The sequence below is a fragment of the Tauraco erythrolophus genome, chromosome 3 (assembly GCF_009769465.1).
Source record: "Tauraco erythrolophus isolate bTauEry1 chromosome 3, bTauEry1.pri, whole genome shotgun sequence".
In the NCBI taxonomy this organism is placed as follows: Eukaryota; Metazoa; Chordata; class Aves; order Musophagiformes; family Musophagidae; genus Tauraco; species Tauraco erythrolophus.
Genome location: NC_141467.1, coordinates 25,101,979 through 25,114,144, shown reverse-complemented (window position 1 = coordinate 25,114,144; position 12,166 = coordinate 25,101,979). Strand labels below are relative to the sequence as shown.

Below are 12,166 nucleotides of genomic sequence, written 5' to 3'. Positions count from 1 at the left end.
ATGTGAAAAATGTCAGTGTGAAAGCGAGAACTCCCACATTGTATTTTCTCCGTTTTTTCAGGCTTTTGAAGCAGTTCCGTTAATATTTATGTTCTGTGAACCCCTGCTTAATCTAATATAAGCTGTACGTCTTGTTTTGGAAAGTAGGTGTTTTCAGAAGCTGAAATGAGCCACCTCTTCTCTCGCCCTCCTGGTTTGTTTGCCACTCCTTCTCAAATTACCCATATCGCAGTAGCTAAGGTCCTGGCCGTTACGCTCGCCTTAGGCAAACTGGCTCGCCTTCTTGGGATCGCTCATCTCACTTTCACTCCTCCAGGACCTCCGACTCACAGTTCTCTTCTTTCCTCCCTCTTGACCTCTCTTTCTTTTTCTGATTCACCTGTCACCTCTCCTCAGCTAGTGTCCTGGCCTGTCCACCCTCATGGTGTCTCCTCCTCCTCCTGCTTACCTTAGCTCTGTTCTTCTACAGAACTTAGTATATAGAGCGATTCTGGCAGAGTGCGAAAATGACTCCTTCTCATCATTGCTGCTGCTGTGTTTCTAGGGTTAGTCCTTACCATTACTTTGCAGAGCTTTATGGTTTTCTGGTGCATTTTTTTTTTGCTTTTTGTTTGAATTGAGTTGACGGTCTCAACGAGACAAGTACACTCTCAGCCTTTAACTCTCTGTGAGAGTGCTGTTCTGTCAGGTCTGACACTTTCTCATGTTGAAAACAATACGTGGAGAAAGGTAGAAAATTGTAGCTGCGTGTGGATCATCTTTTGTTGGTGGAGAGCCTACTCTGTTAGTTTTTCGTGCAGAAGCTATTGCATACCTGTGGCCATCATTGCTGCCTTTCTCTGGTATGTTTTCAGTTCTACTAGTGACATCCCTAGACAGCAAAACCACAGCTTTATGGTGTGGACAACACATGGATTTGTAAAGTGCAATAATGTTGATATCCTGTCCTATTCACTGTGTTTTCTTGGTAGTACCTAGCATTTATTTTGCCTTTTTGATTGTTTCTGAACACTAAGCTGATATTTTCATGGAATAGTTTGTCATAAACCCCTGATCACACTCAGGAGTAGTAGTGGTCAGCTCACAGCTCATCATTTTATACATGAAACTAGGATTGCTTTCCACTGTACATATCACTTTATACTGATTTACATTCTGTTTCATGTGATATTTATTGCCTAGTTTTGTAGGGCCCTTCTGCAGCTCTTCACAACATGCCTTTGTCCATGCTACCTTAACTTTGTATCATCAGCAAGCTTCAAAACCATATTTGCCTCCTTCTTTTCTAGCTCTTTGCTGAAAAGCCTAGGTCCCGCCATTGTAAGAACTGGACACATAGTACTGCCTTGTTTTCTATCTTTCCCCTCATCTCCCATATCTGCTTTATTGCTTGGAAAACGTTTGACAATGAACTTAAAAGCTTTTTTGAAATCCAGGTTACCCCAACCAGTTAACCCAACCATATCCACATGATCACTGACTCTTTCAGAGAGGTTCAAGAGATTTGTAAGGCAGGATTTCCCTTCACAGAAGACATGGTCCTAAAGTAAAGAGTGGGAAAAGTTGATTGCCAACAGACTTTTATTCAATATTTGTTCAGAATGCTTCCAAAGTCAAAATGGTGGAATTATATTTTATTAGTTTATAATTGAGACCCATGAAATTGGCAGTCATCTTTTTCAAGATTTGTAAATTCTCTCTTTTCACATTAGTGCTAGATGTGACTTCTAGAAGTAATGAGCCCATTTGAACGCAAAATAATTAAACTCTCATTAATTTTACTATTCAGAAAATCAACACTTTCTCAACATGTTTAAACTCTACAAAGAATGTTTTCACGTTCACTTCATCTTTTTAATTCCAGGGGTGTTTTGAAGCAAGAATCAAAACTATGTTGCTACTTTTGCTTGGGAAACTAAGGAACCTGAAGACGTCATTGGATTTTTGTTAATTCTACCACATAGTCGAAGTCTTTTTTACTTTGGTTTTGGAGTGAATGTAGTAGAATAAATTTTAAATCCTTACTGTGTTGATCAAACTATTAGCTCTTGGTAATATTTTTTCTCCTTGGCATAAGTGGTTTATTTATTTTTCTAGAAATATCAGTGGCACGATCCAGCAGCATAGAAGAAAAACGATGTGGCGGTAAGCTTTTCAGCTCTAGATGTGTATTAAATGCTGAAATATTGATTCCCGATTTTTACCTTTCGTTTCACCTTTCGCACTCTCTTAGTTTTATTCCATCTTCTAAATGCTGTATTCTCTTTATTTACACTTGTGCAGAAAAAGAGATGTAGTTATTACAGGATTTCTCATTAAATATCCATCTGCCTTTGCTGACCTTTGAGACAAGAAAATGTTTTACTGGATATTTGTATTTCTTCTTTTTCAGTATGGTAGTCACTCTTGTCTCAAAAAGAAATTCCTATTATAAGCTAATTGTCAATAGGTCAAAATTTGTAGTTACTCCACCTTTTTCAGGATAATAATTTCACAAAACTCTTTGGGACTCCACATGAATAGCAGAAAGCCAGCCTGCTACCCATTTAATAGCTCAGACAGTATCTGGGACTTGTTTTCAGCTTTTCTGCCAAAGACAAAACTAAAAAGTAGAAAAAAAAAGTTCCATTCCAGAGAGTCCTGAGGTTAGCAAAACAAATCTTGAAAGAGAAAATTGTTTAAAAAAGGCAAACAAGAAGAAGAAAAAGGAAAAATGACCATTTTTGTGTGCTGAACTATCACGCTTAGTCTGTGTCGTCATGGTAATAGCTCTGGCCGGTTTTAGTATTCTTCCACGCACAGATAAGCTGCATTTTCAATCTAATAAGGGACAATGAAAATATAGGGGTTATACAAGGGTACTACTGTGCATGGTAACTTGTTACGGGAGCCAGGATAATGTGATGTGATTTTTTTCTAATTAGCAGTGTTACTCTGAAAACATTTTGCCAAGTTCTGCAACAGTGGGAAACTCTCATGAAAGAGCAGAAGGATATTTCAGTGATAATTTATACATTGGGGCAGTCAACCTAGTCACTTAAATATTAATCTGTGTTTCCAAATACCCAATAGGCATGTAAAGGACCCACTCTAGGCATTTGCAAAATGTGAGACCCACGTGCTGGCCCATCTTTCTGTATTACAGTGAAAAAAGTCTTAACACATTTTTTTTAGACTTGTGCCAGTCTTTCAGTTTTTCATTTGTGCATTTAGGCAGCACAAACAAATTTTTAGTAATGTTAAGATGAAATTTCCAACATGAGCTTCTCACTGATACTTCTTTCCAGATCAAACAGCACAGCTCCGGTTTGAAAAAACAATGAAAAGCAGTGTAATGTGTTTTATTTCCAGCTAATCCTACTGGTGCCACATCTGACCTGGTGTCTCTGTTCAGTAATATCAGGGGATGCTTTAGATTCCCTTCTACAGTTTCATGCAGCGATGAACTTCCTCTCAGTTTTAATCCTCTCACAGGTGAAGAGGGTTTCCCATCGTCTGATCCCGTAGTATCTTTGAAGGGCAGAGCAGACAAGAGAGTGCTGTGTTCTGAGTTGTTGACTTCGCGCTCTCTGGCCGCCGTGGTTAAAAGGAGTCTCTCTTTCTCTCTCCTCCCTCTTCCCATTTTCCCCGAAATCACTACCATTTCTTCCTCACCCCTTACATAGAGAAAAAATTCTGAAGGCTGGAGAAGGGAAGAAATTACCATATATCAAAGATATAGAAGCAGCAAGACCCAGCAAGAATCAAAGGGATAGAAAAAAAATGTGCGCCACTGCTTCTGGGACATGCACCAAATAAAGGAGATACAGAAAACATTTTAGGGAAATAAGGATTGTGATTCAGGATATCAGGATTTTGTTAGTTCTTCCATGAGTCACTATGTGTAAAAGAAGTAGAAGAACAGCAGAAGAGGTCATACTGTAGTTCACTGGAAAAAAAAAGCTATATATGTTCATGTATACATAATTCATATATAACAAGGCTTTGTTGTACATTCTGAAGACAAATTTTGATGAACTATTCAAACACACAAAATGCAATTCATTTTTCTGTTATTTGGGTTCTGAACTTGTTTAAGCATCTTTCAAAAATCTTAGTCTTAATACTTACAGAGATGTATGGCTATTTAAGATTCTTATAATGATCCCTTCAGGGAAGTACAATGCCTTTACTACTGTTGGGATAAACAATTGCAATTGAGATGTTTCTGGGAAACACATGAAATTTCCCTCATCCTTATTTGAATCAAACGTTTGTCTACATTTTTCCCCAAGCTTAAGCTTTTATTGCTACTTCTTTAAATGTAAGATTGTCTTCTGCTCTCCACTCTGCAGAGTTCAACATGTTTCACATGATCGCAGTGGGATTAAGTAGCTCAATACTTGGTTGCCTTCTTACCCTCCTTGTTTACACTTATTGCCAACGATATCAACAACAGTCCCATGATGCAACTGTCATCCATCCGGTGTCACCAGCTCCTCTAAACACCAGCATTACCAACCATATCAACAAACTGGACAAATATGATTCTGTAGAAGCTATCAAGGTGAGAAGTGGGTTGGGATCTTTATAAAGCACAACGTATATGATCCTAGACAACAGTTCTGCTGTATAAGAAGAAAGCTAATGGTTAGTTTTCTGCAGTAGCATTTGGACTCAAATTATACTGATTGTTAATGACAAAAACAGATTTCACTTGAAGCATTGTAATTACAAATCCTTTCCTTTGTCAATCCCTATTACACATGAACTTAGATTTTGTGTGTATGTTTAATTTATACAGCAGCAGCCTTTCCTGGAAAAAGACAGCCCACTCAAGTTTTGTTTTGTGGTTGTTTTTTTCCTAATTGTGTTCCCTAGTGGCTTGTTCAAGGAGTAAGTAGGGCCATTAGCAATCCTCATGACATATGTTGAAGATAATCCTTTGACTGCAATGAAACGGGCACTGTTCATTTTCCTGCACTATGTCTTTATGCAGGAGATGTATCTGGTGGATATATTCTGGATCAAACTCTGAGCTGGTGCTCATACTCAAAATATTCTGTAAATGAGCGGTACAGATGTACACTAGCTGAGAGTCTGGCATGATACCTACATCATATGATTGTTGTTCCCAAACAGCTATTTTCCTTTTATGACCTTTTAGAATCACTCTGCTTTTCAGATGCACTGAATTAAGGAAGGATGAGCATTCTGAAAGTACCTAGTTCAGTATCTTCAGATTACACAGTTTATTCGTGCAGCTGCAAAGCTTTTTGTAAATGAGGATTTTTCTTAAATCCTACCTGGATAATTCAGTTTATAATTTCTGCATTTTTCTTTCTAATTAAAGGCATTCTAAAGACTTTCATTTAAAATGGCAAGAAAAGTCTAGATTTTGTAATCAGTGGTGGAATATATACTTAATTTAAAAGCTTTTCAAAATTCCACTAATCAACTCTCTGGATAGTTACAGAAACAAAACAAAAAAACCCACAACTATGAAAATTAGTACTCTAAATACCCATATCACTTTTAGAATAACAGGATTTACACTCTTAAGACCTTCAGGCATTTCTCCTACATATTGAGTTTGAAAATCAAGGAATTTATGCAGTAAAGAGAAGCTAATTCTTATTCAGTAAAAAGATAATGAGTGAATCATTCTAACAGGAAGAACTGAACATGTCTAATTAAAAAAGTATTTTTTATCATAAAATAAGTTTTATAGTATTGGGGGGAAAGTGCCTGGCTTTACTTTACTGAGTAGCATTGCTTTTTGAAGGAACATTATTATGTAAGCAGATACATGCAAATGGGAGTTTTTGTAAATGTGCAGGTATTTCTCAATGCACTTTTGACTGACTTACTATACACAGATATTTGCCACAAAAATTACTTTGGTGAAAGAGCACTTAGTGGCTACCTTTCTTTTGTCCTTCCCATTTTCTTATCTTTCTTTTATTTTTTCCCCCCAGGCATTTAACAAAAACAACCTGATTCTGGAGGAGAGAAACAAATACTTCAATCCACATCTTACTGCAAAGACTTATTCTAATACCTATTTTACAGATTTCAATAATTATGATGAGTACTAATGGGCTTGTGTATTTTCTGGCCTCCTGTAACCCCCCAGTCCCCAAGGCCTGTGCTACTTGACTGCTCATGTGATTGAGACTTCAGAGATGAAGTTCAGAGACATTTCAAGCACGATCCAAGCCATCGATGTCCCATTGCTGCCAAAAGCCCAAAACACCTGTTTGTGACATGATGTTTTCTTTGCAGAGTGCAAGGCTGGCCTTCAGTGTCGGGTGCAGCTATAGCCCCTCAGTGTCGCTGGACATGGACATGAGGATTGCATCGCTTCACTCAGTGTCATAAATTTCCAGTCAGATTTCTCTCACAAATGACAAGGCAGTTCCTGAGCTTTAAAAAAAAAAAAAAAGTTACCCCTTAAAGCTGTGCCGGGAGTACAAATCTAATTTTATTTTTGGCATTGTCTTTTATTTCCATGAGGTTTGAAAGGGGAGCTCTGCTGTTAGCTGCGGAGCCCTCTGTGCAGTCTTCTGAAGCTCACACCACCACAAAGATCTTGCAGGATGCTGGGAACAACGACAATAAGAAACTTGGTGGTTTAGCGATGGTTTGTGGCAGCTCTGGGCTCTGTAGGGCTGATCTTCCTGAGCTGCGTATCACTCCGGCTGCAGTTCAGCTGTTCAGAATGCTGAGACTAAGGCTGTCCTGAGGGATACAATCTTGTAATTAACCCAAAAAGCTGCAGCGTGGGTGGTTTCCAGTTTCAAGCCAAGACCAATCACATAAAGCCTTCACCTAGTTTGGTTTCATTTTTGGAAGGGTGTGGAAGGGCATGTCCCAAAGGGAGGTTGAGGGAGGAGGGCAGATAGAAGAAGCACGTTGGGAAGTTTTTCTGTGTGTCATTAGTAAACGAGCCTTGCTGCGGCGCACGGGTCCGCACAAGCCATGGCATCCCACGGGCTTCCTCTCCCTGGTGCCTACGTACGGGGACCTGCCCATCTCTCTGCTGTAGCACTCGCCATCGGGCCAGTCACGAAAAGATACGGCTGCACCATGTTTTGTGTGCCATCTCACGCTCTCGGGGGTACCTAGGCATAATCATAGATCTGCTTTTCTCTTTCTGGCTTTTACTTTATATGCACGTGTCTGAAAAACAAAGCTGGCTCAGAAAGCGCAGATGTATTTGCAAAGCGTTGTCTCATCTTGCTACCATGTCCGACTCATGCTAGTCAGCCCCTAGAGGAACGTTCTTATGGTGTTTTAAGTGATTATCTTGTTGGACTTCATTGTTGTAAATATTTAAAATACTGTTTGAGTTTTAAGTTATCAGTTTTAATTCTTTTTGTAGTGGCAGGTGAGGAAACAAAGAATTTTTATACCATTTTTCTTTATTCTGTCTGTCTTCACTCATATTCATTGTTGGGTTTGTATCTGAAATTCCAGATGTATAACTGAAAAGAAAAGGGCAGAGATTTGGGCAAGATTTTCCAGAATACTAAGTAGTAAGGCAGCATTTGCTATTCTCAGAAGCTTGTGAAAAGAAATTAAAAGTGGAAATTAAGGATTCAAGAATTGGGCTTTCAATTTTTTGAGCATGCTAGATACAAAGATCATCGCACCAGAATACCAGGAAGGTATACAAGGAGAAGCAGAGTGGAAATATTTCCATTCTGTGTTTAGAGCCCTTGATCATTAGATTACGCTACAATAGGCAAATAGAGAAAAATATGTACAGGTTATAATGATTCACAACCATGTACAAAAAAAGCAAAAAGTACCAAGAAACATTGATCATGTGAGACTGCATCTAAGCACCATTTTGGTGGTCCAACCACTTACATAGCAAGGGTAAACACCGTATCAGATGATGGCACTGAGCAACATTTTTGAATGGGGATAAATCTGGACGGAGCACTGTGCTTCCTCTCTCTGTTCCGGATTAGGATGAAAGAAATGCAAAGCAAGTGGTCTTTGAAAAGCTGTGCATTAAAATGAACGCACATTTACCATCTATGAAAATAATTAAGATCAGTCGCCTATTTTTTCTAGCTGAATAGTTCTCCCTGTTATTATCTCAGTTAAAAGAAAGCTTCCCACCCTTGCACTAGTTTATCTCCAGAAAGTATAACAATACTGGTTCTTTATAATTTCCAATGTTTTTAACTTTACATTAGGTTTGGTTTTCCAGGAAGAAATTAGCTGACTGCCCGTGGGTAAGAGGAAATTTTCTCTGCAAGAAAAATCAGTGAAAGAGATAGAGGGGGGAAAACCTCTCCAAATCCTAACCAGTCCAGTGTCTGAATCACTCTGTTAATACCAAAATATACAATTTTAGATTCAAATAAGATAAAGAAAAAATATACGTTGCTGCCACTGCCAAGAAAAAGCAGCATATGCGTATGCACACATACACATATGCACAACACTGTTTCTCTCTGCCCCTGTACTAAAAGCACATTAGTCTGGCTTGTGGATTTTATATTTAGACTATCAGTTATGAGACCAATATCTTAAAAATATTTGAACTATGTATTTTTATTTTAACCTTTTTTAATTAAAATGATCTGAAATTAACTTTTTTTTTTTAACTCTTCGGTAGTTTGAGGCACTCCTATCTTTACAGTGATATATTTTCCATTCTTTTCATGGATAGATACATATGTTAGATGTGTTATATATGCTGTAATAATACCCTGGGTTAAGTCTGCATGATCATAGGTAGAAGTGCATTTAGCAGATGCTCAGTCTGCTCGCACTTCCATCTCCCAAAGGAGTACTTCAGGTGTTCCAGATCTTTGAGCAACTTTCATCTGATGTCATTTAAACACCAGGCCAACTTGTCAGAAGAGTGTTTCTTTTAAATGCCTTTTTTTTTTTCGTTTTGCTTTCTAAATTACATTGTTCTAAATCGCAGGCAGAGGTATATTCAAACCTCTAACTAAAGTAGCAGGATAAACATGGACATTTCACAGCACTTCAATGAGAAAAAAAATGATGACAAGAGCTCCTTGTCAAGCTAGATTCTGAGACAACAGGTTTTAAAAACATTGGATAGTTGTATCTTAGGTAATTCTAGAGGACCTCAGGTGCACCGTCTGTATCAGTATTTTCACCTTCTGAGTTCTACACAGCTGCCCAGGTAGTTTAATACAACCTTTCCTAATACATACAGCAAAGCAAAGTGCAGTCTCTATTAATTTTCAATTCACTTAGTGTTTTTTCTAAAATAGGCTACATACATTTTGGTGAAAAGCAGATTTCTCCATGAAAGCTCTTATTTTTCTTTTGCCAAAAATGTAACAAAATGGGCATTTGCCTGCAAATCTTGTTTAAGCCAATAGAGTTCTCAAATTTTTGCAAGGGTAAAATTTGTTTCTTACAGTATTGTTCTGTTTTTGGAAAGGGAAAATCAGGTCCCTTGCCCATTAAATGCCATGCTTAAATACCCCTTATCCTTTCACTTGGATAAAGCAATCTTTTCTGGATAAATAATTGCATTACCTCTAATGCCAATAGTTAATATTACTAAACCACTTTTGCATAGATTGCATAAATTTAAAAAACGTTTCTCTATGTTGAATGCAGACATTTCGGCAGGTAGATCAAAATTCTCTGAGTAAAGCTGTTTGTGTGTATTCCTGCTACATGGAGTCATGAAGAAGCAGGATTGACAGTCAGATCCTGTACGGTATATACTTTCATTGGATAACTCAAAGTAGAATTGAGCTTGGGTACACATTTTGGGCTTATTTTTGTGTCTAATTCAAAGTGTACTTTCCTCAGTTGCACAGAAGATGGACTCCTGTGCTTGCAGATTTATCTTGTACTTTGAGTCTGATGACCTTTATGGTCATTTAAAGTTGCTTTACGTGGAAGCTCTTCCAGCTGTTTGCGGTCACCTGCTGTTGGAGCAGTGTTGTTTGGCTAAAACTAATCAAGAGATTTTTTGACTAGGATTAGGATTTTCATAAGAGAGTGAGAGAAAGAATGGGACTTAAATGGCTTTGATTTCCAAGCTGTTAAGCAGTGCTGATTAAAGTCTCAGATGGGTGTAGGACATTGTGCATTTAGTTAGTTCTACCAGAGCACCACAGTAACCTCTGGGAAGGCCAAGGTACAAATCTAGAGCTACCAAAGCACTTACGTTAAGTGAAGAAAGTTCTCATAGCATCAGACCATATGGCTGTTCAAACCAGAAAAGAAAATAAGAGGTCCCAGATGCAACAAAAATGTTAACAGGAATAAACGCTTCAATATTTTCCCCCTCATAATTATAGACTGAATATATGTACTTCTTTAAATGTGGGACCAGTTTTATTAAAATCAGCACAACATAAGCACATTCCTAAAGTTAATTGTATGCATAATGGCTTTGCTGTATGAGATCAATTCTGTAAACAGTTTGGTCCAAGCGTATCTTGCTCTGCTTGAGGCATCTGACCAATTTCTGATTGTAGCTGCCACCAGCATCCTCTATGCCTTATCTAGGAGAACATCCTTAGATGGGCAGAGTTATGTCTTGGCGAAGGCTTGTGTCTCTCCTCCAAAACCTAGAGAGATACACTTCTAATTTTCACTGTCTTTTGGATGCCTACATTTAGGTTGGCAAAAGCTAGGCTCTTAATATGATTTTACTCATCACATAAGCAACCACACGGAGTTCAGTGGTACAGATGTAACAAGTTGCTCATTTTAATGTGTTTACAGGATTGAGCCCAAAACATATTGCTTCTGCACAATTCCATGCACAGTACAAGATAACTTCAATAGTGAGAAAACAGATTCATTTGAAATTGCTCACAAGCAAATCTGCATCTTGATATCAGGGAACAGATATGTGTTCATTGTGTGGGGTATTTGAATTCATTCCTTTCTTTGCTAAATAAATGAATGATAAAACAAGATACCGCTTGACTTCATTTAAAAGCCATTCTTCCAAATAAAAAAGGGTTCTGGGACGTGTGAATGTTTTCCCTTTCCTTCTCTCTTCTCCACAGAAGTGAATCTGTGTATGGCCGAAATGGCCTTTAGCTAGACTGTGCTGTGTAACTAAATGAATGCTTGGCCTTGCGTTGCCATGCGACAACATTTTCTAACTGGGACGGTACAAAGAGGGAAATGTGCTAACCTGGAAGGTTTGGCAAAGATTTCAACCCCAGCAGTAGCAAGGGTAGTCAGAAGTGGAAACAAAAAAGTAGAAGAATGTGACTGCAGGCTTGGCAAACTCATCGGTAAATTTTCACAGAAACTTGGAAGATTTTGGGAACTGCCAAGGGCGAGGCTGTTGGGACTGTTACCTCCTGAATGGCCAAGCCAACTAGTTGCTCAAGCAAAAAGCAGTCTGACTGCAACAGGTACTTGTGCAAAGTTGTGGTTCTTACTCAGAATCGGGGCAGAAATTAAGTGGTGTCACTCTCCACACCAGGTTAACCAGAGGGGAACGAAATGCCTTCACTGGCAGCAAGCACGGCAGTACAGGTGGCCTTTTGGCACCACCTGTGTTGGCAGAAAGGACAGGGCAAGAGGAGCAGATCATAGAGCAAAACAGCTGGTGTTGAACTCCTGGGTTTTGGACTAACACCAGGCTGGTCCCACAGGCCAAGCACCCACTACCAGTTAGTAGCCCTTCAGTTTCCCTTATTCCTTAAAATCCCCACAAAATTCACCACACCAGCTGGCATGCTCTGAGACTGCTCCTTGGTGCAAATGACAACACAGTGAGAGGTGTACCAGGAACAGATAAACCTTTTGCTTCCAGGTGCCTCTTTTGGATCCAGATTGGGCACTTTTTCGCATACTTCTGCCCTTGCCTTTTCTGCTTGTGGGAAACTGATTACAGCTCTACCTAGCTGAGGATTTATCAATTTGAAGGAGTGATTTCACACCAGTACAGAAGTCTGCTAAAAATGTCTGTTGTAAAACTGACAGCCAGGGCTGTGCGAACACTGTTATGCTGTTACCGAGTCTGTCTTATTTTAATTGTTCTTAAACTGGATGTATTATCGCAATTCCTCAACTGAAACGAACACCTAAGCAGAGATGGTAGTTTCATAACATCATTTCAGAAAAAAATTCAATCAGTGTAAGTTCCAGCGTTCTCACAATCCAATCCTAGAGGCTGAGAATGCAGAAAGAAGCTGTTATTTGTGTT

At 38.8% G+C, this 12,166-nt stretch overlaps 1 protein-coding gene across 1 annotated transcript in view; it reads left to right on the top strand.

Annotated features, from left to right (window-relative positions):
• SEMA5A (semaphorin 5A) overlaps positions 1-6,077 on the top strand; it is a 236,043-nt gene extending 229,966 nt beyond the window's left edge. The window contains exons 19-21 of the mRNA XM_086609066.1: positions 2,098-2,145; positions 4,335-4,546; positions 5,958-6,077. Of these exons, the coding sequence (XP_086465192.1) occupies positions 2,098-2,145; positions 4,335-4,546; positions 5,958-6,077 (380 nt within the window). The remainder of the gene's footprint in view (positions 1-2,097; positions 2,146-4,334; positions 4,547-5,957) is intronic.
• The last annotated feature ends 6,089 nt before the right edge of the window (positions 6,078-12,166 follow it).